We start from the raw sequence: 27,888 nt of genomic DNA on the forward strand, positions 1-27,888 counted from the left end.
CACCTCTTGCTGGGTTCATTTGAGGGCTAGTCTCCCTGAGGAGAAGGTTATTTCCTGGTGAGGAAGATTCTACAGCCAGAGATCCTATTGTCAGTCAGGTGAGTCAGCAGTTTTCTGTATGAGTTTTTATTTTTTGAGTGTGTGCTCCTGATGGTGCTTTGCCTGGTATAGTAAGGAACTTCTCAGAAGCAGTTTCACTGTTTCCAAGGACCAATGTTACTGGTAATGTAGTTGAGTCTGCTTTATGTATAGTAATTACTGACCTCATAGCATGCTCCCTTTCCTCTTAAAGGTGCTTTTTGGGGCTTCTGTATGCAGTGCAGCTACTTTTTTTTTTGTTTGTTTGTTGGGCTTGTAGGAACTTCTGGTTCTTGTGACCTTTCTCACATTCCCTGTTCAACAGGAGGTAGCCAGCAAGTTCAAGAATTGTTAAGGGGAGGTGTAGAGATAAACAATGTATTCTCTAAGGCCATAGTTTTACAGGAAAAGAAGATAAAAACATAAAATGCTCAGAGCCCAAGTTACTTTAACAATGGACATAGATTTTTGGACGCATCTATGCTATAGAGCTGTTGTTTTGTTTTAGGAGTTACTCTAGCATTGTACAGTTATACAGTTATACAGTTGATAGGCAAACAGAGGTTAAACAGATGTTTCATATGAAAGATTACTGTGATAGAAAGATAATCTATGACAAATGGAAAATGCTCACTGATGTTGAAGGTTCTCTGTGAATTCCACAAAGGAACTATTTCCAGAGAAAGAGAGTCTGCATTAGTGGTAGTCAGCCCTTAAATAAGATCAATAAATATAGTGACAGAAAATGTGGAATTTTCTGAGGCACTGTTGTTGTGCTGAACTAATTTCAAGCTTAAAGTTGGAGTTGTCTGTACAGGAAGTTTAACATTGCCTATTAAATTGAACTGTCTTTTCTCCTAAATACAATACATCAAACAAAATATACAGATACATCTCAGGTACACTGTAGTTTTGCAAATGTTGCTGCTCTTTAGTAAAGAGCCCTCAGAGACTTGCTTTCTGCTAGGCCAGAATGCTGCAGATTTTTGCTGGCACATCACATTAATGTTCCTTCTAGGTTTATCTAAAGTGTCTCTGTTTTGAAGCTGAAGAAGTAATGGGGCAGTGTAGCAGAATGTCACCATTTGTTTCCAGTAAAACCTACCACGCTTAATACAGAAATCAAAAGCCTCTGACAAAAAAGATGACCTTTAAGCAGTGTGTATTTTATTAGAACACCTGTTCATGATACTTGCAAGTACATTTCATGATTTTTCTCTAGAAAAACAAAATGTGAGGTCAGCATTACAGTACTTAAAATAGTATGTAAGACAAATGCTATAGACAAAAAATATTGTTTAGCTCTAGAATTCAATGTGTTTTTAAAGTGGATTTATGCTTAGAAACTTTTTATTTGAAACTATTTTTCATTGTAACCCTGGGTGGCATCATTTGAATATTGTGATCTAATGAGCCAGTTGCCAACTGAGGCTTAGTCTTTTCTGTTTTTTGCAGTTCATCTTGCAGGTGTCCTTATGCAACCTGTTTTGATTTCCCTTCAGGAATTTTGTTAAGTAGTTTCTCTTGCCATCAAGAGTACAGCTTCCAATAGAGATGCTTTGGCCCCTCTCGAAGCAGTACTAGATGAGGTACTATAGTCACATAAAAGTAATATTTTTGCTGTACAAAAACATAAGACTCCAGGGAAGCTCTGCAGCAAGTGGTGCTGTCCCTAATTACAAAGGGCATGGTTACTTGGTTACTATATTCCTTTATCTTGAGGAGTTCAGGCTATGCAAAGTCACTGAATGCAGTAACGTGGCCTTGGCCAGCAGTGGTTTTATTCCAGTGCAGTCATGGGCTAGTTCTGGAAAGTGCTTGGTGGCAACCCAAGCTTGGGTTGGCTTTGTCAAGGTAAATGTGTGGGCATTTGTCCCCAGAGGGCCTCGCCTGCTGGTGCTGACAGCATGTAGTGATGGACCAGATGGGTTTGTCTTCTTCCTTACAGTTTGAAAGACACAATATAACGAAATAAATGTAAAGACTTACAAGTCACATCCTAAATCAAACATAAGTCTGGGGACTGATGTTCCTGTGGGGGGGAAGTGCTAATTAGTGACACCTGTTACAGTACTCAGCAACAGACAGGTCTTACTGTAAATAAGTGCTTGGTCTGGAAGGACTATACTCTCAGGAACCTGCAGGAGTTGGACAGATTTAGCTACACTCATTGGTAATAATCTATGGACAATGACAGGAGCAAAGTTTTGACAATTAAACATCCAGAGGAAAAAATGTGCTTTGGAAAACATATTTGCAAAGTTTTGTTTTTTGAATTTTTAAGGGTATTGTGTGTTAGGCTTTACTTCTCTTGCTGGCACTGAAAGGGAACTGGAGGAAAGGATGTTCTAGGTTATGCTGCGTACTGTGTATGAGATCTTAGTCCAGTCATAGTCTCTGTGTATTGTAGCTTGAGGTCAGTGATATTACAGTCCTCTCTATGTTGTTTAGCTGTGACTTTTGTATCAGAAGCTTTTGATGTATATTTGCCAATGCTAGCTTTCAAGTAGTAATTTAAAAAAAAAAAAATATATATATATATATACGAACAAGGCATTATCTAACCCAAAGCTGGGAAGTTTTTGTTGATAATTTCTAATCAGTGCACTTTGAGTCTTCACGTAGAAAGTTGAAATTTGCTTAAAAATGTATTCAGAACTTTGTATGTATTTATTATTTTTTTTTTTCTGAACTCTTCATTTTCTACCCAAATAAATAAGGCTTGGCTATCACAGGTAATTTTATTTGGGAATGTATTTTGGGAATGTATATCTCCTAGATTCAAAAACAGACAAGGTAGGTTTATGATATGCCCTGTACCCTCTGCAGTTGGCTCTCGTAGTAAAGCTCATTCCTTATTTTCTTTCAAGCGGTTCAGGGTGTTGTTGCTCCCAGTTCAACTGGCTACAGTGGTTCCTGTTCTCCAGAGCTTTGTTGAGCTTCTAGTAGTTGAGGATGCAAATTAATCACTCTCTCTAATCTGTTCTGTGATGTAGAAATAACACCTCACCTTCATCTTTCTCTTCCTTTCTGCTTTGTATTCATGAAGTATTTGGGCAGTTTCTGTCTTATTTGACTGGTTTTAAGTGGTGGGGCCACGTCTTACCTTTCCCTACATACCATCTCAACTCTTCTGCTTGTTTCAGACTGCTCTTGATGGCTGCCTGATTACAATTGTTCTCTGCCTTCTAAGACTATTTTTTGCTAAGTTCTGATGTTCTAGTTTAATGAAGGAAAGAGTGTCAAGGAAGCTGTCCAATTTTCTGTAGTGAGAACTGGGGATATTTAAGGCTCACAGGCATCCTGGTAATGTCAGCAGGATCAAGTGGTGGGGAGAACTGGATAGGACAGGACTGCGGCTGCCAGAAGGATCACATAGGTCCAAGTGGGACCCTGAACATGTGTTCAAGAACTAAAAAGAAACAATGCTCTGTTTCTGTGTGTATTCAGGCTTACTTCTTGTAGAGCTAGCAAATGAATCTTGGAAAATTGCCATAGTTCTTCATCCTGTCCTCCTTCCCTAAAACGTAGCTATTAAAAACACAAGTGAATGCTTGTATTTTCTGGGATGAGCTTTTATTGAGATACTTGACACTTAGTTCTGCTGGTGTACTTTCATAATTTCAAAGGGATATTATGACTTGCTGGGCTTTCTAAGGTGTTTTTAAAGAACAATCAGCATAAGTACAGCAGTCAGGCAAAGGCTCAGGCCCAGGGTACATGAGGTCAGCACCATAGCCCCACCTGGGAAGTACTTCTGGTCAACATAGTCTATAATAGTTGTCACAGCCAACATAGTCTCTTCACATGTGGGCTGGATCTGGTCAGCAGGTAAAAGAAATCCATAAATACCATTGTCTCGCAGTTCAAATGTGTAAGAGAAAGGAATGCCAATCATGTGAGCCCAGTCCCGTGAGGAGCCTGAGTTACTGTCTGTGAATTTAAAAACAGAAGGGAGGTGTAAGTATTAAGCACCATTCTTTGAAAATACTTCTTGTTCTAGTTAATGCAAGGTTATACTGGAATCCCTGAAGTAAGCAGTTATCAGACATCACTGTGACATGGAGAACAGTGTTTCTAGATGATGATATTCTTAATTATCCTAGAAGTCTTGCATGAAGTTTCCTGAGTGAAACAGTTTTCCATAAGATGATATTGTAAAATAACAAGAGATGAATTCCATGAATTGTGTTTATAGCATTTTGCTGTGGTTAGTGTTGTATACAAGGTGAACTGGCCATTCTTCTGTTCTGATGCTTCATCTTCTGCATTGGCGCTATCTGGCACTTATTTGTCTGTATGTATTTTTTGAATAATTTTGCTTCTGGCTATCATTGTTCATCTGCCTCGTGGATCTTTTCTCTTACTCATCTGCCATAAGTAGAAACCCTGGCAAAATGCAGACTCAAGAATGGACAAATTACCATATGTTTACACCATGTTGCTCATACAAGAAGGTGACTTGTGTGAGTGGGGACTGCCATAGATAGACATTGTGAATAGGCAAAATGTGGGCACTGGAGGCAGCTACTTGCTATTTTGGTGAAAAGGCTGTTTTTATCAGGGCCCTTGTGTCCTTTGTGTTAATAGTGTCAGCTAATATCATCTTTGAAGGTGCCTTCATAATGTCCTATTGTTATAATGAGGCTTAAGCCAACATATTCCACACAGGACTGCAAGCAGCTGCAGTGTGCTAATATCTGGTGGAGTGAGTGTAGACCTGATTGGGATTTTAATTTTTGCTTGACTCCTGTGAAGACAAATAGGAGTTCTGCTGCTGACTTCAGCAGGGTCAGAATGACCAATCACCAATCTCTTTCTGTCCCTTGTGATGCATCTGTGAGGAATTCATGTAAGAACTGGCTTCTGATCAATACTTCCTTCCTTCCTGCAGTCAACTTTAATGCACAGTGTAATCTTGTATTCAAATGACTGCTCCTTCGTGATTTCACCAAACCAACCCATTAAATATTACTCAAAGAGGAAACTCAGCAAAACAGCACTTAGTGATGCCTGTGACACAAGAGTGACTCTCTTTGAAAAACAGAGCAATCAAAGAGAAAAACAAACTTACATAAAATCAAAGAGGTTGATCCTACTTGATAACTGGTCCCGTACTTTTCTGCCAGAGCCGCTGCTGCTGCCTGTGCGACATGCATCTGGAAAGTGAAAATACATGAACAATGTTTTCTCTGGTACCAGTAGATCTGGCAATTATTCTGTCTGCCAATTTTTTCTCTAGCTCCAAGTTTACATATAATCAGCTTCAAGTTTTATTAGTATTAGCTCAAGATGTTAAAGAAACCCTTTACAAATGTGTTTCTTGGATGAGATTTTTTTTTAACATAAATTTCATTTAAAATAAAAAGATGACACCTGTAAAGTGGAAAAGGTATTTGTTTTACTCTAGTGCAGAACTGTATTTTGGAGAACTAGAAACTGTGCATTGTAGCATATGGATGCTGCTTGCAGCAGTCATGTCCTTACACTTCTATTGCCACAGCTGTCTCACCATCCTTAAAACTTAACCATAGATGGACTAAATGACTTGTTTAGTCTCTCTTACGAAGCTTGAATCCAAGTTTCTCCTGCTCTTAGCTAGTGCAATAGCTATAGGAGTATTTGTGAATACTCATTTTATTGAACTGAAAACACTCAGAAATTGAGGCAGGGAAGTGATCAAAAAGTAGGTGCCTATTCTGCTCCCATTCTCTTGAGTGCATTTGGGGCATCCCTTCTGGGCATAGCCATGTGCACATAATCTACCAGCATCCTAAAATACAAATACATTCTTGCACACAGAACTTGACTGCAAGCAGAAGCTGATGTTCTTTACTTACCTTGCACAGGGGTAACACTACCTGTAACAATTTTTCTGAGTTTAAGATGAAGGATTAGAATTCATTGTATTCATTCTGAGGCTAAGAGACTTTGCTGATACCACACATACAACAGACAGCCAAGAAAGATGAAAAGAGCAGAACCCTACACAAGGTAAATGAACATGCTGAAACCCTCAGATATTACTCAAATAGGTTTTCTTTAAAGAAAATGCAACCGGGCAAATAGAGTTTTGCTGTGTGCAACTGCCTGTACTAGTTGTTCTGCTAGTGTAGAAAATGGTTTGCCCTACCAGTTCTTCATTGTTACTTGGAGGTTCAGTTGTGGAACCATATGGAGTGAGGATGTACTGTCCATAGGAATGAATTGTTAAGAAGCACAGAATGTCACTCTTCTTCCTTTCAATAAGCTGGACCACAGCTCTTGTCTCAGGTTCTGATTCTGGTCCAGTCCCACAGAAGATTTCACTGCTGCAGTTATAAGAAACACCAAGAGCTGGAGAAGAATATAGAAAAGTGGACCAAATTAGAGGCATATAAACTCCAGTACAAAGGGAAGTTTACCTTAGAGTGTTAAAGTGGGTTTGGGCAGGGAGCTATGGGGTGGAGAAGTGTAACCATTTTCTCTCTTGATAGCGAATATAATTTGGAACTTGTGAAATCTCATGCACACTTCCAGACTGGACAAATACTGTCTGTTAGCTGCCTGTTTGCTAACACTGGTGGTGCTTTCACCTGCAGTGAATTAGAGGTACAGTTATATAAGTAGTGATCTTCTGCTTGGAAAAGGAGATGCCAGTTAAAAGTTGATGACAGTATTTTTACAAACCCAGTTTTTACTTTTATATAAATCTTGTTGGAAAAAAGAGATGAGTGTTTTTGTTGTATTGGACTTCACCTTATTTCAGAGACTATCTATTTATCTTGCTTTCATTTATGTAGCTGACTTGAAATACTTGAAACTTACTGCCCCAGGAGGAATTAAAGTTTCGGTTCAGATCTGTCCCATAGCAGGTACCATTCATGTGTGGAGAACGATTTTTCCTCCACAAACGATTCTAGACAGAAATAAACTAAGTATTAACTCAGTAATCCAAGGGGACTAATGACAGTATGCTGTTCAGATGCCTTTGTTTTGGACCTCTGCATTTTTGAGTAATTCTTAACATTGCAGGGGACTCTGTGTCCAAGGATGATGAAACTTTCTGCTTGCTGTGGAAAACTTATTTTCTACAGCCATGCAGAGATCTTCCACAAACCTTTACGCATCTTGAAATGAGCTTCCTAAGGCTTTTCCAAAAACCTACTTGCAATTTCTGTAGCACTGAACTGCTCCTACAGAATGTTGTTCTTTTAAGAAAGATATGAACGTGCCCGTGTCCAAGAGGTGATAGTACAACTTACATTTGGTTCAGATGTGAAAGATAAATGCTTTTTTGTCATCTAATCTTGCTGCTCTTTGCTTCTCTGTTATACTTGTACTCAGTGCTACACCTGGTTCCCTGCAGAACTCCCTGCACTGCCTGTCTGAGCCTCCTGGCTGAATTACTAGTGTATCCAAGTAAAGAGTGTGGCAGGTTCCATTGCTCCAAACCATGCTGGGAAGCAAGCAGGAGGTGGCAGGGCCTGTCACTGTTCTCTTTGTTTAAATATAATTGCTGTGAATGTATCTAAAATTAAACACGTGCACATCTAAATTTCAAACCAGTTTTGGATTTTTACTACTTACTGTTTCCCAGGAATAGATATAGCCATCAATGTTGAGGACTGGCAGGATGTAGAGGTCCAAATTCTGAAGAAACTTCCTTATCTTTGGGTCAGATTCATAATTTTGCAGAATCTGGAAAGGAGTGGAAAAAAGTGAAGGATCAGACAGAATATAGGGGTAAGAGCTAGTTTGGAACTGTCTTTAGAGAACCACTCATACTTGGATATCACGATGGTACCCAAGATCTACCGGATCCCTAGTTGTATTGTGTACACACATTTTATATGGATGTGATCTTGCAGGAATGAAAGCTGTATGATAGGCATTGTGAGCCAGACACCTTTAGTATATGTGGAACATTGCTATGCCACATTTTAGGGTTGTTTTTAATTCCAGGAGGACTGTGACTTTGTGATGCAGAGAGGCTAGATCCAAAAGTCGCTGTAGAAAATGGTGAGATTGTTGATTCGTTTGGTGGCTTTGGAATCAGTTCAGATGAAGGGAATGGTACACTAACAGATGTTGTTCTGTATCTCATCTCAAACTGTGGCTTGAACTTTGATCTCCACAGGATTTTGTACAATTTGAAATGCTGAAAATCACATTTAAGCAGAAAAAGAATAATGCTTTGGATCACTGTAGAGGAAGAACTAAAGTATCCAAAGCAATCCATGGTGGTTTTTATTATTATTTAAGTGTAAAGATGGGACTCACTTCTTTCACAAACCACTGGCAGAAGGCTGGTGAGATCCACTCCCTGGCATGAATCCCACAGTCCATCCAAATAATCTTTTTGGCTTTATCTGATGGTTGACTGATCTGGGAGAGTGTAAAAATGGTCACTTAGAAAACTTACATTACGGTAGGCTGTCTTATTTTAATATAGGGGGGAAAAAAAGTTCCTTGATGTGTTAAGTTACCTTAAGACAATTATAATTACAGACATCATTATGACAAACTCTCCTTCCCAATAACCCCGTATCTTAAGTATCTCAGAGTGAGAGGCTTGAAGTCTGTTGTGTAGATGTTTCAATAAAAGTCTCTTCTTCATTTACCTTAGTCACTCACAGGACTTATTGTTCTTACACTGAGATTCTTTATTTAGAAGGGGAATTACAAGAAGCTAAGGAATCAAATTTTGCTCAGAAATAGGAGCATATTAGAAAATAACATCCAGTTATTCAGACCACAGTTTTTGCTAGAGTTTCCAGTAGAAGTATCATGGCATAATTTTGGACAAAATATTACATGCTACAGGAAGTGGTAAAAACAGTAAAACAAAACTCTTGATCCTCACACATAGCTGTTTTCAAGTTATTTTCAGCCTGATTTGTATTTCTAAATAAGATTCCTGTTCAATCAATTGCTTTCAGTACAAGAGAGAAATGATAATGCTATAGTGGTGGTGTATACAAATGTTTGGAAAGATAACTCCGCTGTAGAGGTGTAAAACCATCTTCTATTTCAGTGAACTGATATTTGGACTATCTTAAGGATGATCTGAATCCTGTCTTCTCCATGTACTTCTATACTTACATAAAGCTACCTTTTATTTATCTTAGTATAGTTCCTCTCTTACCTGCAGGTAATAGATTGTTTGATTCTCAATTGTCTCCCCCAGGTAATGCTGAGTCACCAGCTCACTGTTGTTCTGCTGAATCTGAGCCATCCATGTATAAATCTGAAATAGTCACAGAGAACTCCTGGGGGAAAAGGGATTTTCTGTCTTTAACCCACCTCCATTTCCAGAATAAAGTATTTTCTTTTGCTTAGGCAAACAACATTTTCCTTGGAGTTATGCTGTGATATTGAACTGTTTTATCACTTGGCTCTCACAGAAGGAGTTTTACTTGCCTGTGAGTAAAAACATGCCTTTCCCCCCCCCCCCCCCCCCCCCCCCCACACACACACACACACTTGGGTGTTCACTGCAGTACAACATTGATCATGATTTAATGAGCAGGTTGAGTGAGATTCATTAAGTGTTTTTCTGTTGTCTTCACTGAATATGGAACCAGACCATCAAATCTCCAAAGCAGCATTACAGTGTTTTCACTATTAACTTATTTTCCACATGCTAGTTGAGCAGGCGTCTTGTGGTAGTTCAATCAGTAGCCCCGAGAAAGTATTAATGAGGACTTATTCTCCTCTCTTGTTTCTATGCTTCTATCACAAGGCCAGAAGAAAGGATGACAATGACCTCTCCTTTGTCCACCTTTACCCACATGATCCTGTTCTCTCTTCTCTTCCTCTCTGGAATGTTCATCTCACTTCACATTTGGTTCAGCACCAAATATTCTGGGGCTTAAATGAATAAATACTGAAGATTATGATAAGCCATAATAAGGTAGAAATGTAGGAAATCAACCAACTGAATCCCAGAACATTATTGGTAATGTAATATAGTTGCTTCACTCACAGTATTTAGGTGTTGGTCAGAATGGAACTGATCAAAATCAATGGCTAATGATCAATTCAGCCAGGCCAGGATTCTAGACAAAGTACTGAAGTTGGTGCTTCAGGAAAGACTTTTAAAGCCAGAAACAGCTTCGGTGACTTCAGTAGAGCTTTCAGCAAGCAGTTTCTTTTCTTGTATATATGAAATAGCAATAGAGAGAACAAACTGACTTAGTTTTTTCTTTACCTCTTTCATTGGATGGTATTGGGTATAGTTGTAACTTTCTGGGATCTGCTTGTGGTTGCTTGTCTCTTTTGGTGTGCTCTGATCCACAATTTCCTGCACATCATGTATTAGGATTCTGAGGGGAGGAAGAAGGGGGGGGATTTAAAAAAAATAAAAATAAATAAATGCAAGTAATTGCTAACAATTACTGGAGAGCTATCATGACATGTGCACTGTGTTGTGTTAATAAATGATTTAGAATTTTATGTTGTGGGCTGTCTGGCAGAATCATCGCCAATAGCAAAATGGTTACCTTTGTGTAAGAGAAAGTTCAAAGTACAGAATTCTTTGTTGGATTTTTATACATAATTGAAGTAATAATTTTAGCAGATTTTTTTTTTTTTAAAGATTGACTTAAAAAAAAAAGTTAAAGATCTTCCTTTCCTCTATTGATCTTTCCTCTATTGATTCTCTCTCGTGGGCAAACCTTTAAAATACTGTTACTTGAGAAAGGCAGTGGGGAAAGTGGAAAATGTTAAGATTAGTTATTTCCTTGTGTTATAGTAGGTACATTTCCACGTTGCAAAACTTCATGTATGTGCTTGTTATGTTTTGCAAAAATCATAGCAGAAACTTCTTTTTTTTCAGTTCCCATGAACTGAAACTACATGTGAAATACCTTATCAAGGCTCTGGAGAACAAAAATCTCAGTATCTGACACAGAGTATTGATTTCCTGATTACGGTTTGTCATTTATGACTCTATCGTTATTCATCTAACTGTCATTTTACCTTCCTTGCGTGTCTACTGCCTTCTGAAAGATGTTTTCCTGCTTTGTTACTGGAACTTTAACTATAGCATTACCTTGTTCCTTATTGAACCCCCCTCTGCAGGGCAAAGACAAATTTCTGCTTGACTTTTCAATTACTGAATTTCTTTAGTATTCTACACAAGGTGAATACAGTTCTGGCTCCAATCCCCACTCCCAGAGCACACACACAAAATTAATATGCTAACTTTGATTTAGTGTTTAGATTTCTATTGGATTAAACTGAAATAATTAGAAAATTAAGGTCCTTGGTATAAATAAGAAGTTAACTATCTTGTAGGATGTCATCTAGGTCCTGAATACCTAAACCCTGATGCTAGATCATTCATACTGGCTGCCACCTCTGATCTCTCCTTACTAGAACATTCATACTGGCTGCCATCTCTGATCTCTCCTTACCTGGTTATCAGGGCATCACACTTACTAAAAGGAATTTGTTAGTCAGGATATCAAGATCAGCTCTAACCCTAAACAATTCTGAAATGACTAGCTTACCTTTCCCACTGGTAAAGCAATGTCTGTGTCCATAGGCTGCTAGTCATTAGTTCTGATTTACTACAAGATGGTTTATATGGACTTGAAAAAGTCAGTTCAGAATGAGACTGTAAGAAATAGATCTTATTTATTCCTTTTTAATACTCTTTGTATCTGAATTGGATTTTCTATTGGAAGGAAAATTGTGGCTGTTAAGTGAGGCTGGAATGAGAAGTGTAGCTGGGCAGGTGTGGTAAAGTATTTGGAGACTATTTGCATAAGTGACTGATCTCAATTCTGTGTGTAGTGAAGACCTGCCACTGGGACCTTTGGTCCAAGCTAAGATTTCTGTTGCAGTAGATGATGCCAAGAAATTTGCTCCCACCAGGGCAGAAGGCAGAGGAGGAACAGTTAGGAAGACCGCAGTGTTGAAGAATGTGCTTAAATCTATACCTTTGAAATGTCTCTTCTCTGAACCAGTAAGCAACGAAACACAGGGACTGGAAATGGAGAGCTACAGAAGCTCTGTTGTAAACTTTTGAGCTCTTCAAAACTGGGAGCGACCAGTATCTGTCCTTTCCAGGAAGAAAGCATACTGCTATCATTAGTGGTTGTACCAAGCTTTGACTTCAGACAGGAGAACAGAGTTGTGCATCTGAGAGCCACTCTGCCACTGAGGAGGCAGCAGCATGGAATGACAGATTGGGCTGTCCCAGATCCCAGCTCCAAATTCCCAGTCCAGGCCAGTTGGAAGAATAAATAGGATGAAAGGGAATGTGATTGTAAAGCTGTGCATTGGGCAGGTCAAGATGAGTTTGAGACATGAACAAAGGTTGGGTCCTATCATCACTATTTGCTTGACTGTTCTTTGGAGTGGGTTTGGTCCTTTTGGGGTGACAATGAAGATTTCTAGAGTCAACCTTTCCTATCAGGAAATAAGAGATCATACTTGTAAGAGATCATATGCTGATCTAAGCTGTCCTTCACCTCCTGCACCAGAGAAGCTGGGACCCTTATGTGCAGGTCTTCTCCAGCCTGGATATCTTCAGGCAGCAGGGGCTTCCACGTATCCAGCTGGGCATAGGAGAAAAAAAGAAATGCACAGTTCAAGCTCTGTTTTCAGAATGAGAAAATACAAAGAGTAGTTGCATAGCTGTTTCTTCTAGTTCTTCTCGTGATTCTCCTCAAATCATCTCTGTATAGAGCATACTTCACCATTGATAAGGAACACCAACAGAGAGCCATGCAAGAAAACTAGTTTCTCCCCATTAAATTCCTTCCTCAAGTCAAAGGATAATTCAGCTCTACTTTACGAAATAATCTTAGATAAAGCTTTTTTTTCAAGTTTTTCATTCCTGTCCAAACTTACTTGCAAAACTGTTTTACAGGCCAAGATATCTCTCCCCCACACACCCTCCTGACACCCCGCCCCCTTCCTTCCCCCTTTGTTATTCATACTCACCAGCAAAGTGTTGCAAAGATGCTGGAGATGCTGGACTTGGTGAAGTGTTTCTGGCACAATATGTAAAACCTGATCCCTGGAAATTAGAGAGAAACAAGACCAGTTTCAGTATCTGTTGAAGTATCCATGAATCCCATAAATCAAAAGGAGATATTTTATTATATGGGAAGACTGAGCATGCAGCTGGGTGGTGTTCTAACAAAAGTATGTCTGAATGATGAATTCCTGGAATGTTTTAGCTGCAAATAGGACTATGTGAAGTGAGCTTTCTGTTGCTGAGGTGTTAGGTTAATTCTGCTTCTTTGCCAGTGACATTCCTTTTATTCATCATATCAGCTTTACTGAAGCCAATAGCTTACATTAGCCTGGTGCACTTTTCTACCTTTGTAGGACCAAGGCCAAAGCAAGATCACTGATTAAAAACTTTTTTTACAACCTATTCAGAAGTTATTCAATTATTTTAAATAGGCTTTGTGCATTGCTGATCTACTTTAGCATGCAAAAAAGCTAAATAGCCACAATACACACATGTTGCTAATTGACTGAGATGTTCACAAGCCACTTGCCATGAGAACAGCCAATTTAATTCACAAATAGTGAATAATCTCCAGAATTACATAATTTTACTTAAATAGCAGAAAGCGAAGAATAATAAGCAGAATAACAAATAATGTGACTACAAGGTTAGTCACATTATTTTCAAGAAAATACATTCAAATCCTGTATTTGGGAATGTATTTTCATTAGGCTTCATGAAATGTTCATTTACTTAGGCTTAAGGGCAAATTAAAATGTTTGGTAATACAGGAAACAAATCTGTATGTTCTCTTAAGAAATAAATGAATAAAAAAAAGCATTTGTAATTCCCCCCCTTCCCCCCCCCCCCCCCCCACACTGTTTGTTCAGACCAACATTTCAGGCCAGATAGCAAACGTGATATTTCTAATGAGGAGTGGATTTTGTTGACTGCAGTACTCAGAGGTGCTCTTATTTGTGAGTAACCACTGCTTCATGATTGCCTTCAGTGAGTTTGTTGGGCTCTGGAGCCTTTACAAGTACAAAAGAGCCCCAACATATTACATTTTAAAGCTTTTGACAGAAACTTGTGTTGCAGAAGCCTTGCATGCTCAGTCATTATGATCATCAACATAATATACTTTCATCATTTGAATTGCAACTGCTATTGTGTTTCTATATGCAAACTTTCAATTATCAGCTTAATATGCATATAAATAGAATGAACAATTCATTTGAATTATCCATTGATGAGTGTGTGTGGGGGGGGAATTTTATTTATTTTTTTTATATCTCTTCAGAATATCTCCTTTACAAATGGGCATCTAACTTGATAGTTAAAACAAGCTATATACTGCTGGTTCAGGAAATGCTGTTAGCATATAGTACCTTCATCTATGGGGCAAAATGCCTGTTTGCATTGCTAACAATTGGATGTGACAGCTGTGGTATCTTTGCAGTAGAACCTTGTAGATGGAGGATAAACATCTTCTCTAGGAGAATAAATGTCTCAGCTGTAGTTCAAAGTTTATTCTCTCTAAATGCCTGGGCTTGCTTTGCCCTTTGTCAGGGAAACAATATCCTGTGATATCTTTCTGTCCTCGTTGACATTATGTCTTAATTACACCAAATGAAAAAAATGCCAAACCGTCAGATTGCTGCCAGATGTCAAGCTCTTATTTACTGATACACCTTTTACAATCGCCAGTGTGGAGACAGATCATTTTTAATAGTGCACTAAGATTAGAAAGCACACACTCATTTATGATTGTGGACTGGGATTCTTAGTGCAGAAGTGCAAAGTCATCCCATTGGACTATGCAAGAACAACAGTTTTTTAAGTGCTACAGTTAAGCTTTCTTACCAAATGTAAGGGTCATTCTTAGTACAAGCTAAGTTTCCTAGGGTGTTCATAGAACAAATGACAATGAAAATGTTAGCCTTGCTGGGCTTTACCAGTTGCTTCATCTTTGTGCAGGTACTGCCAACCCAAAGTCACACTGACTGTTCTGTTCAACATGGTTTTAAATCCCATGCAAGTACATGACAGGCCCATACCTGGGCAGCAATTAAAAACAAAGATGAATGCTTATATTATCTAGTTTCCATCAAATTTCATCAAGTGAAATTGACAGCCTCTGAGTAATTAAATATTACCCAGAGGGATATAATTGATCTGGAAGTATTAAGGGCGGGGCTACTTTCTTTGTTGACTTCAGAAAATTCCATTTATTAAGTTATACGTGGATAGATGGCCTCCATTCTTTGTTTGTGCCCCTCCTGCAACCCACGTGCACTGTAAAGGCAGAGAGTTATCTATCATCCTATGTGTAATGGAGGCTGAACAGAGTGGAATTTTTTAGATAGACAAAAGTATAATTTGATATCACTCATTTCTTAGGAAGTAGAGTTGAAAATAGAGATTGTAGCCTACTTTTCCAGAACATTTTTCTATTAGAAAAAGCAAAGACCTCACTTTGTGAACATCTTTGAGTGCTGTCTGGACTGTTTCAGTAGCTTGTTGTTGTTACAGATTTCTAACAAAGCTTCAGCATCTGAGCTGCTTTTGAAATACCATCTTTTCACACACACACATGCTTCTTTTATTAGCTCTAAGTTTGCTCAACCATTTTGTACTCAGATATGATATTTTATTTCCACGGCATCTGATTTCAAACGTTCCTTCCAATTTATTTCTTTTTTTAAGAGGATCAGCCAAATGATTTTCAGCAAAAGGAAGTAGAGAGGTGTATTGCAGAGACATTCTGCATCTCCTGCAGTTGTCTTTGTTGACACACTTGTATTGACACACTCTTTCCTAATTTCTCACCTTTTTGTTTTCTTTCCAGATCTTACAAACATAAGGATTAATAGTCCTCTCTCCACATATTCGTTTCAGAATTGCTATTGTCATTTTTACACAGCTCTTGAGAATATTAGAACATGCACTGTTATTCATAACCCCCTTCACACTCACCCATCATATTGCTGTTTCAAGCTGAATGTTCCAGGAATTAGAGTCCCCAGAGCAAAAGCTATCCCAAGAAAAAGCAACATCTTTGTTCAGCGAACACAGGGTAGATGGAGATAGATTTGGACTGAACACTCAGTTATCATCTGTAATCATACCTGCCCTTATTCAATCATTAACTTCACTTAGTAATAGTTGAACTTTTATTAATTCTGCAAGCTCTGCTCCACACCCCAAACTACAAGTATATATAAATAGTAACATTCTCAGTGAAGCGTTTCCTTCTCTGTAGGGCTGCTCTCAGCAAGTTCTTCTTCAAGTCTGTAGACATATCTGGGATTGCTCTGACCCAAGTGCAGTGCCTGGCACTGGACTTGTTGATCATTAGGTTCATATGGGCCTGTTTTTTCACGTCCCTCTGGAGGGTGCCCCTCTACTGTGTATTGCAGCACTCAGCTTGGTGTCATCAGCAAATTTGTCAGGGGTACACGTGATCCCGCTGTCTACATTTTTGATAAAGATACTGAGGAGCAGGACAGATCACTGGGGAACACCACTCATGATAGGCCTCTACCAGCACATAGAGCCATTGACCACAGCTCTCTGACTGTGAACATCCAACCAATTATTTATCTGCCTAATAGTCCAGCCTTCAAATCTTTATCTCTCTAGTGTAGATAGGAGGACGTGATGTACAAAAATGTGATGTGGGACTGTGTCAAGGACCTTGCACAAGTCCAGGTAGATAATACATCTGTTTAAGCTAAAAAGAAGGGATTTTACTACATTCACAGTGAAGAGTCCATGCAGTAAGAAAACCCAAAGCAAAAATAATTGTTAATCTTTTCTTGCTGGCTTTAGTAAGCATGATTCAGGGGAGAGAGAAGAATGTTTTAAATGCTTTTGGTTGCACAAACCACATCTTTTTTTACTGTGTGAACTGGACACATAAGAAATCTGGGTGTATTTAAGGCGTTGCAGCAGAATAGCTATTAAGTAGAAGTAATAATTCAACAAAGCCACAGCTCTTATATCTCTGGCAGCAGATACGTATTGCTTGGAACTTTGAACCAGTGTAGATGACAACAAAAATTACTACAGTAGCATGTGCAAGATATTTTAATAAGCAAAGTGATAATTATGGTAGATCACTATACTTCCATACTGATTGTTTAAGTATCCATCTATGTGTAACATGTTTAGAAATACGAAAGTAAAGATGGTCAGCTAATTCAGTGTAAAGTGATATGCCATTGGCTTGGCAGCTTTTGTTCAGACTGCTGGCATCCAAGATAACAGTACTTTCCTACCTCCTGTTTTGTCCCTGAACAGATGGAGCAATGATCCTGTTACTGAGATCCTGAAGCGGAGGGAGCCATTCCCCTGTCCAGGTGAGAGCCACAGCTGACACTGAGGTAGCTTGGTTTGCAAGGCCTCCCCTTTGAACAGCACCAAATGCAATCTCAAACACAGCTTTGAGCACCACTTCAGTATTACAGCTCTTGCTGCATTTCAGGGACTGAAATGTTAGGCAGCTTTCTATGCCAGGCTGATATTTGTTTCCTTCATAAATGTGCACCATATTCTTATCTATATGTTCTACTTGAAGTTGCATGGTGATTTTTTTTTTTTGAGCAGTCTTCCTTTTCACTTCATCTGATCACTGTAATGTTTTTTCACATGTGCGTACTACTTCAGAAAGACAAAGAACATAGTTCTTGTAGGTTATCAACTGAAGCAAGAATACTCCCTTTGGTTAACATGCAGTCACTGCAGAAAGTATTGTAGTTTCCCTTCATGATTATTTGGCTGTAGTTATGGCAGAAAAAAAATTGTCTGAAGATCTGATTGTACTGCAGGAAAAAACAACAGCCTGTTGTTTACAAATACAGGTATGTTCAGACTTTCCAATGTTCTTGCTAAGTACTCCAGTAACTTCAGCACAATTAGGGTATTTTACCTGTAAGTGTTATCAAGAAAAGATGTACAGGTTATCTCTGCTCTGTCAGTTCAAAGGTCTGAAGTTGTTTAGAATGTGTAGGCGTCTGCCAACATAATAAATTCCACCACGCTATTCTCTTTTAATACACAGCAGAGCAGAGAAGGTGCATCACAGTATATAAGGAACAAGCTGCAGGGGGTTTGTTTGTTTTGTTTGTTTAAAAAGCTGTAGAGATTGTTGGGAGTCAGTTTATAAGGATGTGACAAACGTGCTCTGAGGCTGGAAGCCTCAAAATGTATTGCAGGAGCAGTGGAGCAAAAAAAGTTCCAAAGAATCAGCATACAATGACTGGAACCACTTTTGTCCCAAACTTCTGAAAACTGGGTTGAAAGAAAGTTGATTTCTTTGGGAATTTTTCACATAATTTTGGATTTTTTTAAAAACATCCCTTAGGCTGAAGTTATTTGGTAGAGCTTTTCATAAAGGTTAATGCAGGAGATAATGGGGGCAGGATGTTGGAGAAAATCCCTCTGATGCTTACTTGTAGGCCAGGTTCCAGCTCTGGTGAATTCAAAACTCTGACCTCGCTCATGAGAGAGTTTGACTCGGGGAATGGGGGAGAGGGAAATGCCGATAAAATTATGGCATTTCAGCAGGGATAGAAAGCAGGACACACTTCAGGTTTATCAAGTAGTTGTTTCACTAAAGAAACCCTGCACTAACAGCAGACATTGTTGACTTTACAAACTTTTCTAAACCTTTAATACTTCAGTAGTGGTAGGCAGTTATGCAAAAAACTGCTTATATCTTCTATTAGAATCAGTCTGTTATTTAAACAGGAAAAAGAGACGTTAAATTGTTGGTTTTCTTTAATTATTATCACACATATTTTCTTCAGAAAAAGGGGAAACGTTTTCAGAATAGATTTTTCCTTTCAAAAATTCAATTGCACCTTCATTCGTCAGTTCTTGAAACTTCTTGTTCGGGACCTGGAACAAGGGAATACAAAAGGGAACATTATTTTTAGTCCCTGCAGTAAACCTACCCTGTCCCATAAACCAAGCCTTCACTGCTGGCAAGGCCACAGGGAGTTGCTGTATTTTGCAAGGAAATTTGATGAATAATTTATGTTTAAAAAGAAAGAAAGAAAAAGGAACAATGAACAGCAATTAAAAAACCCACAGAAATAAGCCAGAGTCGCATGGAATTGTAGATACGAACAATTCGGGGGCTTGGCTTTTTTTTAATTCCTGAGCAAGGTAATATTTATTTCACTGCCAGCGTTAAGTGGTAGCTTGTCTTTCAGAGCTCCACTGCTCTGTATGACACAGCCACCTTCTGCGTAGATATGCTGTGTTATTATCACTTTGATGAAAGCTCATAATTCCCTTTAGAGCTTGTTCTGCCAACAAATGTTCTCATCACTGTGCTGATAATACGACTTAAACAAGAGAAAACAGGAGTCTTCTTACCAGAATCACATGATAGCCCAGTTTATTTAGGTGCCGCTTCTTCATTGCAAGTTTCCCTTGGGGGTGTGTTGTACCCAAACAAAAAGCAGATGGAGGAACAAAGAGAAAAGCCAGTCTACAACCAAAACCATAAGACAGTTATTCAATGATGTCTTTTAACAGTGCAGAATACACAGGTATCTTTCTGTTAGGCTAAGCATTAAGACTGCATGCATTTCTTTATCCCTTTTCTTTCTCCATATTTCACAAAAGTTTACATTTACCCAAATTCCTAGAGCAGAATTAAGTGCTTAGATTTCTACTTCGCCTATAATAAAAAGGAAATAGTTCACTCTAAATTCTACATTTTGATAGCTGGTGCACCTATTCTGATCATTTACTAATACTCAGATCTGCTACTTCTTGCCATTAAGCCTACTTAGGTAAGGAAAAGTCAGGCAGTTTTTGTTACAAAATTAACTAGCTAAAGCAAACTACACAAAATACATTGCTGTACAGCGATCCAGAACACAGTTGTAAGTTACCCAATTCTAGTTAAGGCTTACTGAAATGATGGATGTCCCACTTCAGTTAGCAAGAGGTCATTTTTCCTCACACGAGATGATGCTTTGTTTTCCAATAGTATTTCGGCAGCTGAATTCATTGCTAAAATATTCACTGGGATGCAAATTTTGGAGACTTAGAAGAGCTGATTTTTTTTCTTTTTTTAACTGGACACAGAAGTACTTGGAATTTTATACCATAATGTTTTTTTTTCCCCATGATTTTATTCATACTTCAAATTCTGTATCTACTATAGGAGGCTGAGACATTCCTTCCTGTGAAATTTCCTGCCTTGCTCTCAGAAATGGAAGTAGCTTCTGTCAGAAGGTAGGGAGCTGAATGCATTGTTTTTCTCAACCAGTGTGTGGCAATTTCTATATGTTACTGTGAGTGCAAATAAGAAACCATCTACTTTGCTTCTGCAAATCAGTAGAAATAGTAACTGGATAGAATAAGTAAGCAAAACTAGCTTTCTAGTTAAAAAAAAAAAGGCACCTTTGAACACTTATGTCAGCTTGACTGTCTGCTGCAGTTACTGAAAGCACTTTTTTTCTGTCTGAATCCATCCAGATTTCAAAATCTGAAAACAAAACAACAAAGGGTTAAACACTGCAAGAATTTACAATTAGCAACCCATGCAGCCCATCTGAAGAAATTATCAGACACTGCCACTGCTGTGTTTCTAATATTTGTTCTCAAGCAATTTATTGATTGTTCAGATTGGTTGCAGGGAGGGAAAAGCAGCTCCAGCTTGCACACCTCCAGGAAAAAAGAAGGGGTGCTTTGGTTTTTTTTGTTTTGTTTTGGTTTTGAAATTGCAGACATAAATTTATGAAAATACAATCTTAAAGAAACTTTGATCTGAGTCTGTCAAACCTACTCAGACTGTCCTGTAGTCTGATTCCTAGTTTGAAATACTTAAGAAGAAAATTAGTACAAATGTCACACAAAAAACCTGGTAATCTGGGTTTGCTAGCAAAATGTACAAGAAACCAAATGTTATTAAATGATCGTCCTGCAAAGATTGCATCTCATTTCATAAATGCAAGCTGACCCCACACATTATCCAGAACTAAAAGGGGAAATAAGAGAACAAAAGGTAGTGACTTTTTGCTTTAAATTTAGCTTTAGTACTACAATGTCTACTGCCTAAAAACAGTTGGACACATTGGAATTCAATGCAGTTAAGATCTGCTTGCTGATGCTCAACAAAAAGTCCAAATTAGTTTTGTAAATAAAAGCAGTTGTAATGTTTTACTAAACTGACATTAACAGAATATCCTAGAAAATAATATTGAGCAATCAAAGAAATCATTTTTTAAACGACTGTCTTCAAAATTTTACCTCTTACTGGCCTGTAGCCTATGCAGATTTGTTACCACCTTCTTATTTTAGGGATTATAAATCTACATTAATAAGTAATGGCATACATGACAGTAATTCAGCTTCGTACCAATACGATACTCATGTGGCAGCTGAACATTTTGTCGAAACATGTTCTCATCTCCCAGAAGTTCCAGCAGTGCCTCCCGAGCCTTTCTGAGATTAACAGATACTAATGAGGAGAAGTTCTCAGTTGGCACGAATGCAGGCTTCACGAAGGAAGGGCTATCAAGTTCCATACACGTTCTCACACAGTGAAGCATCATTTCCCTTCTTTCCTTGTAAAGATCACCTGAAAATGAATACAAAAATTATACGTCCAGTGTATCACCTCACAACACTTTTTATTTTGTTGATTTTTACAGTCTGTTCAAATTCCAGGAACTAAAGTTGATTTACAAACATTAAGACCTCCCATATTTTTACAGATGCCTGAACATCTGTTGAATATAGAACCTTTACCTCTCAACACACTTCTACCATTTTCACCAATCTCACATTTGTGTGCAAACTATTAAACTGTAACCACCATGGAGCCCAAGACAATAAACGTGATGCCCAAGTACATAGTTAGGGAATATGGTGTCACTTAGATCACAGTTACTATGTCAGCTTTTTCTTGCAAATGTCATGTTTAATGCTAATGGAGTTTGTCTTTTCTAAATTATAAACTTCAGCGCAGTTACAACAAATTATGTACGGAGGTGCACTATGCTTTGAAGAATATGACAAAGCGAGGCCTGACCTGACACAAGTTCTTCGAAGTTGTCCTTTTTCAGCAGCTGATCAAGTGCACGATGAGGAAGATATCCTAAGATGCAAAGTGAATACACCGCCTTCAGCAGTTCTGCGTTGGAAATCTCGGGAAGGTACTTATTCAAGCAGCTATGGAGAGTCTCGTAAAACCTTTCCCAAAAGCAGAAGGAAAGTATCTGAATACACAAATAAGGCTATACAAACTGTGGTTTTCAAACAATTTCAAAAATACAACTTAGAAGTCATTATCTCTTGTATAATCCTATGTTCTTTAATCCACCACTAGCATTAGAATCTTTGAAACTACAGCTACCTATCAACAGACTTAGTAGCTTCATCAGTCAAGTTCCAAAAAAGCATCCATTTTCAGCTACAGAAATGAATTTCTATGTAATATAAAAAATACTAAAAGCACAGCAAATTTACCTTACGGATTAATAACTCTAGGTTATGGACTTTATCACAAGTGAAATCAAATACCACTTGCCATTCCATTTATTTCCTTGTATCACTCTATGACAGCGATGTAACATCAAGCATTCTCAAATGAAAACCTACAAGTGATGATTGCCTCTGGGAACGTAGTTAAGTCGTGAATACGCTCGAAGAACAATCAAAAGACTTTTCAAGTTCAGGAATTCAGAGTCCTCTATAACTTTCTCAGCAAGAACACCCATCAGTTCACTGGGCTGAAAGCCAAGTGTCTCAAAGGCAGAAAGAAAATGGATAATCTAAAACAAAACATATTTTTATAAGGTCAAGTCAAGTGGATCTTTTGTTTTCAATAAGAAATATTTTAACGAAAGCAAAACCTTAGCATCCTTTTTATTTGTTAATTTAATCTGCAAGTCAACAAAGAGAAATGCATTTATGAAATCTGACTGCTTGAATTTCAAAGTGACTTTCATAAAAATATCTTTTTCCAGAGACCAAAGATATACATGGAAAAGGGTAAAACAGAATGAACCATACACTGCTTATTTTATTGCTACTACTATAAAGTACTTGGTCTCAAACTCACCCGTTTGTTGTCCAAAAGACAGACAGCGGAATTAACATAGTCTGCTACTGCTGAAAACAGTTTTGTATTATGGTACTGGAGACTGTGACAAGCTTCCAGAATAAGAAGTAATCGCCAAAACGGAGCATCATGAATATTCTCTGTAACATAAAAGCAAAAAGAACAGATGATACAAATCAATGAAAGCCTGAGTTGAAAAAGATGAAGTACCAAGAAGTAATGCTGAACTCCTGAACTCCTACACTATATGCTGCAATGAGTGACATGCATGTCATAAAAGACAGCGACTGCAAGAGAAAAGAGAACAGCTACATTGAAATTCAGTTAACAAGGGAAGAACTATACTCCATTTAGTCTATTAACAAACTGCACCAGACCACCAATCTATCTTTTAGCATCTATTTCCCATTCAGATTTGTTTTAAAAGCTTAACTACAATCTACCTTTTATTGCTATCCTTCTCTTCTTTTTCTGAAATAATGCCTACAGAAGAAAATCAAAGAAAAAAAATACATAATTCAAGGAAATGTTAAAAAGGGTAGAGACTACAACAACTACTTGTTATCATTATCAATCAGCAATTTTCTGTCTTGCCACTCGTGAAATCACTCCACATTACTGTCTTATCCTGTAAAACAAAGATGTTTCCTGAGTTTTAAAGGAAATCAAGAAAGGGATGTGAAGCAATAATGAGGAAGAACTTGGCACAAGGAAGGGAATTTTGATAAATGTTTCTTTTTCTTACCCTGGATCTGTTTACTGCAGGCATTCAGGATTGGAATGGAACGATAATTCATTGCAACAAGACCCAGAAACACACGGTGAGCATTCGGGTAAGTCATGTGGTCGATCTCTCTCAAAACTGCCATCTAAAGTGAATTAGAATTTATTAAATCCTTCACTCTCCACACACACTACTACTGCTTTATTATGAAAAACTTTTCACCAAAACTTCACCAAATTTCTTAACCTGTTCAGAGTTACAAGAAAGAAAAAGGAGCAACAGAAAAGCAAAACCATAAAGTAAGTTCTTCCAATTTCTCAAAACACAATTAGAGCAGATCAAGTGTTCTAGATCTCTGTCACTCAGCAAGTTCACAGCAATTTGCCTTCATATGAATTTTATAAAGGAAGTCTCAGTAAAACTTATTTCTTAATGCTGTGAATATATACATTATGCTGTTAACAAAAAGTAACGGGAATATAATTAACACACATGACATTTACATTACTGCAATTACTAGTTTGGACATGTTTGAAAACTGTAAGCCTTCAACACGATCCAACCCCATACTAAGTAGCATATTTTTAATACAAACATCCAGCTATAAATGTGCACTGAGGCACAGAAGAGCATCTCTGATACCACAGAATAGACTTCATTCAGAGAAGCAGCGATTAGGCTAACAAAAGTGACAGCAAAAAATGAGTCTAGCTTTATCGGATATTAAAAGAACAATATTCCTACTGTGTGCATATCAACAGGTAAATTACAAAATGCACCTACAACAGAAATACAGTTTTATGTCAGTCTTCCAGCTACAGGTCAGCAAAGGGAATCAGGGTACAGCCTATGCATTCTTTTGTGAAATACTGCGTGGCCAACCCAGAGGCAAGGGAACAACTATTTTACTGTCTCTACTCCTTTTGTGCAATTCCCATTGCTATCTGTCCCCTTTCATGGGGTAATTCTTCCAGCTCCTAACTTAAGTTCTTTCTACAGATATAGCTGGACCCTGATTCATACATCAAAACCTTTGTGTATTTTCTTTGTGCACCTGGAAAGAACCATATACAACTTATAAAATAACACAAAAGAACAAGCAAAAATGAACCTCCAGACAAGTTTACCTCTAATTTCTTTTTCAGAAAGACCGGAGTATTCTTTCCCATACATTTCATCAAGTTTTGCAGTACAAAGATATCTCTGATGTTTGGGAGTCGCTGCTCTACGAGTAACCTGAGGAAGAAATGCAAGGCCTTGAGACAGTTTCCTTATTTCAGCAAAAACAGGTAAATACCTCCATTCTCCCTCATTAGTATATTCCCAAATTAAAGCATTAATTCCTTCGCCCTCTTACGCTGTGTTTTTGCAAGGCCAGCAATTATACATGATGTAGTTGCAGTTGGAAATCATTACACTGGTACAAACATATGTTTCTTTAATGCTTCCTGATACTTAAGTGCTGTCTCACAATCTCTGACTATCAAAAACACCTTCCTTGGTACTACAGGTGACTGCAAACGTGCATGCTGTTAAGCTCTGAGGAATTAACACTTCTATAGAACGCAATGTGTGTTTTATAACATCCAGGAAACTTAGAAATGAATACTGACAGCAGCCTTGCGCAAAAAGCTGTTTTGTGAATGCTGAGACAGAAAGGTAGCATAGCACAAAAGTGCATGATGAGGGAGTTCTGTTTTCCTAGCACTACCTTTTCTGGCTCAGAGGGAAGTACTGTAACTGTTGTCTCTGAATCACTCTTAAATATACCTACACAACTACTGAAGTACGAAGTGTCACTGTCTAAGGCAGAGTACTGCTCTGAAATTCATTGCTACAGATGCTGTTCCCTCAAACGGACAGGAGAATAGCCTATAGGTGGATCTCCTGCTTTCTACCTACCAGAACCGAGTACCTGAGCTTACAGGAAAACCTGCTTTTTGTGTGTCACTAACACATCCACCTCTTTAGAGCAGGTCCTGACTCAGGACCAAAAGAACTAAACTACTGCAAGTTTTGTGATAGCTTCAGTAAAAAGAAACTCATGTAAATCAGCAGATTGGATAACTACACTAATCTCATTGGCCTAGAGAAAATCATGACAATCAAAGAAGTTATTCTGATAAAGCACTCGCCAGAAAGCTTTGCTGCAGTCACAGATAGGCAAAATCAAAACTTGTTCTCGTCTTAATTTTTCCTTACTAAATTAAAAGGAAATAGTCCCTGGCTGTTGAACAGTATTTATCATCACAATAAATCAAAATACTTCATCATTTAAACTGGATTTATTACCTCCTTTTTACACACAGGTAAAACAGAGGTATGTCAGGGAACCTGACCAAAACAAAACACAGTGGTGGAGATCCAGTCAGAATATGCAGTGCTGCAGATTGGTCTAACATCCTGTGCTACCGGCAGCCTGCTTAAAACTGAAAAGACAATGCCAAAAATCACTGTCTTGTACCGCCCTTATCTCACGTAACATCTAGATCCTAAAACCACAATACGTCTTTTATGCATGGGCATTCCCTCCGTGATTTTTAAGACACACACATTCAAACAAGATTTAAATACTAATAACATGTGTAAGATATTTTTCTCACTGTAATCCAGCTTGAAGAGCGCTCACATTCTTGTCTTCATCCATCCCAGCTAGTGTAGTTGCCAAAACTGACATACAGCGGTTATCCAGTTGATTGAGCTTTTCCTGTTAAAGGAGTTTAACAATGCTACTTTACTTCAGACCAGTAGCAATTTCTGAAAAGAAAACCTCTTAGTTTGTACTTGTCATCCTGTCTTCCCATCAGAAGTCAGTTCATAAGCTTAAGTCTTCACTGATCCCCACAGTCTCCTACTTCATTTGGAAAGGGTAACAATTTTTCAGCCTTCTCTCAGTTACACGTGTGAAATTAGGCACTGGTTTAAAAAAATGAAGGAAACTAAATGTGCCTACAGACTAAGGGAGCCCCGTTTCCTCTGAACATCAGACTAAACCAGAGATGTAACCCAAACCTCCCCGATGTTGTACACCCTCCAAAAACTAACCCCGGTGTTTCAGCCCAAACATCCATGATGGATTTTGATGCTTACCTGGCACACCCTCAACAAAGTCTGGACTAAGAGAGTGTTTTGAGGAACACCGAGTTTCACCACAGCGTGCAGAGTGAACACCAGGTCACCCCGTGTCATCCTTCGGGAGTCCCACAGCAGCTGCTGACAGAGCCTGACAAAGGCCGGGTTCTCAAAGATGAGCCGCTTCTCATAGTGCCGCTGGTCTTCTGACATGTTTCTCAGGAGCTTCCAAATGGTGGTTAAACAGTTTGTGAACTGCTTAGTGGAGACAGCAGACTCTGAGGCCAAATCCAGCACATCGCTAGGACAGGCACACTTACAGAGTCTGTTAAAGAACTGTTCGTTTTGATCCAGCGCTGCCTTCGCTCTCAAGTTCTGCACATCGCCCTCCAACTTCTGCAGTTCCAAGGAGCTTTGCGGAGCCTGCTTGCTCACCACAGCCTCTCTACTGTTTTCCTGCTGTACTTCATCACCTGCGCCGAAAACATCTGCCTTTTGGGACAGAAATCGAAGAGGTGATCCACGTAGAGAGGGAAAAGTATTTAGAAACAACGTCCTGCAGTTCACATTCTCCAGGCAATCCCAGTGCCTGCCGCTCCGTACAACACGCCTGTTTGTGGCAGCTAATGGTCTGGGGCTGCACCTACACAAGTACCTGACCGCATTCAACAGGTAACCCGTCTTTTTATTCATCTTTGCCAGCGGCTCGCACACTGATGTGAAATGCTAACTCAATATCAGGGATCTGAGCAAATCCTACCATTGGAAAACGGTCTGGAAAAAGAACATAAAATCACTGACGTAAGTGAAGCGGAACTGATACGGGCTCTTAAGTTGCCGCGACCACGGCCACCCGGCCGAGAGAGAGAACCGTCCTCCCACCGCCCGCCCAACAGCGGTTACCTCGCTGCCAACGGCGCCATGACACCCAGCCGCCCTCCGCGCGCACGCTCTCGGCACGCCTCGCGAGAGGTA

General features: G+C 38.7%; 2 protein-coding genes and 1 long non-coding RNA gene across 3 annotated transcripts; 1 reads left to right on the forward strand and 2 right to left on the reverse strand.

Annotated features, from left to right (window-relative positions):
• The first annotated feature begins 61 nt into the window (after positions 1-61).
• Positions 62-26,387, forward strand: LOC140253071 (uncharacterized). Its single transcript, XR_011903763.1, has 6 exons — positions 62-98; positions 17,333-17,391; positions 20,214-20,284; positions 23,883-23,950; positions 24,987-25,130; positions 26,151-26,387. It is a non-coding gene; the product is annotated as an uncharacterized lncRNA (long non-coding RNA).
• CPO (carboxypeptidase O) lies at positions 3,743-16,086 on the reverse strand. The gene is made up of 11 exons (XM_072337361.1): positions 16,007-16,086; positions 13,015-13,090; positions 12,502-12,626; positions 10,271-10,385; positions 9,206-9,307; positions 8,341-8,445; positions 7,648-7,758; positions 6,886-6,976; positions 6,212-6,414; positions 5,153-5,237; positions 3,743-4,011 (listed from the first exon to the last, which is right to left on the reverse strand). The coding sequence occupies exons 1-11, from the start codon at positions 16,084-16,086 to the stop codon at positions 3,743-3,745; spliced, it is 1,362 nt and encodes a 453-aa protein (XP_072193462.1).
• Positions 18,411-27,879, reverse strand: LOC140253068 (FAST kinase domain-containing protein 2, mitochondrial-like). Its single transcript, XM_072338421.1, has 12 exons — positions 27,817-27,879; positions 26,932-27,687; positions 26,445-26,548; positions 24,969-25,077; positions 23,863-23,986; positions 23,118-23,257; positions 22,655-22,827; positions 22,086-22,246; positions 21,411-21,632; positions 20,453-20,537; positions 19,415-19,529; positions 18,411-18,931 (listed from the first exon to the last, which is right to left on the reverse strand). Exons 2-12 carry the CDS (start codon positions 27,604-27,606, stop codon positions 18,812-18,814), a joined length of 2,028 nt encoding a protein of 675 aa, XP_072194522.1. The 5' UTR covers positions 27,607-27,687; positions 27,817-27,879; the 3' UTR covers positions 18,411-18,811.
• Between the last annotated feature and the right edge of the window lie 9 nt (positions 27,880-27,888).

Source organism: Excalfactoria chinensis, chromosome 5, assembly GCF_039878825.1.
Source record: "Excalfactoria chinensis isolate bCotChi1 chromosome 5, bCotChi1.hap2, whole genome shotgun sequence".
In the NCBI taxonomy this organism is placed as follows: domain Eukaryota; kingdom Metazoa; phylum Chordata; class Aves; order Galliformes; family Phasianidae; genus Excalfactoria; species Excalfactoria chinensis.

Excerpts from the sequence above, each read along its gene's own strand:
- CPO (XM_072337361.1), bottom strand. The coding sequence starts at position 16,086 with ATGTTGCTTTTTCTTGGGATAGCTTTTGCTCTGGGGACTCTAATTCCT. Across the intron at positions 10,386-12,501 it reads CAGCATATGATCTCTTACAA|AATCCTAATACATGATGTGC; the intron begins GTATGATCTCTT and ends TCCTCCCCTCAG. Across the intron at positions 6,415-6,885 it reads CTTTAATTCCTCCTGGGGCA|CTCTTGGTGTTTCTTATAAC; the intron begins GTAAGTTTCAAG and ends ATTCTTCTCCAG.
- LOC140253068 (XM_072338421.1), bottom strand. The coding sequence starts at position 27,606 with ATGAATAAAAAGACGGGTTACCTGTTGAATGCGGTCAGGTACTTGTGT. Across the intron at positions 22,247-22,654 it reads CCCAGAGGCAATCATCACTT|GTTTTACGAGACTCTCCATA; the intron begins GTAGGTTTTCAT and ends CTTTTGGGAAAG. Across the intron at positions 19,530-20,452 it reads GCTGACATAAGTGTTCAAAG|ACTGGCTTTTCTCTTTGTTC; the intron begins GTGCCTTTTTTT and ends TTTTGGTTGTAG.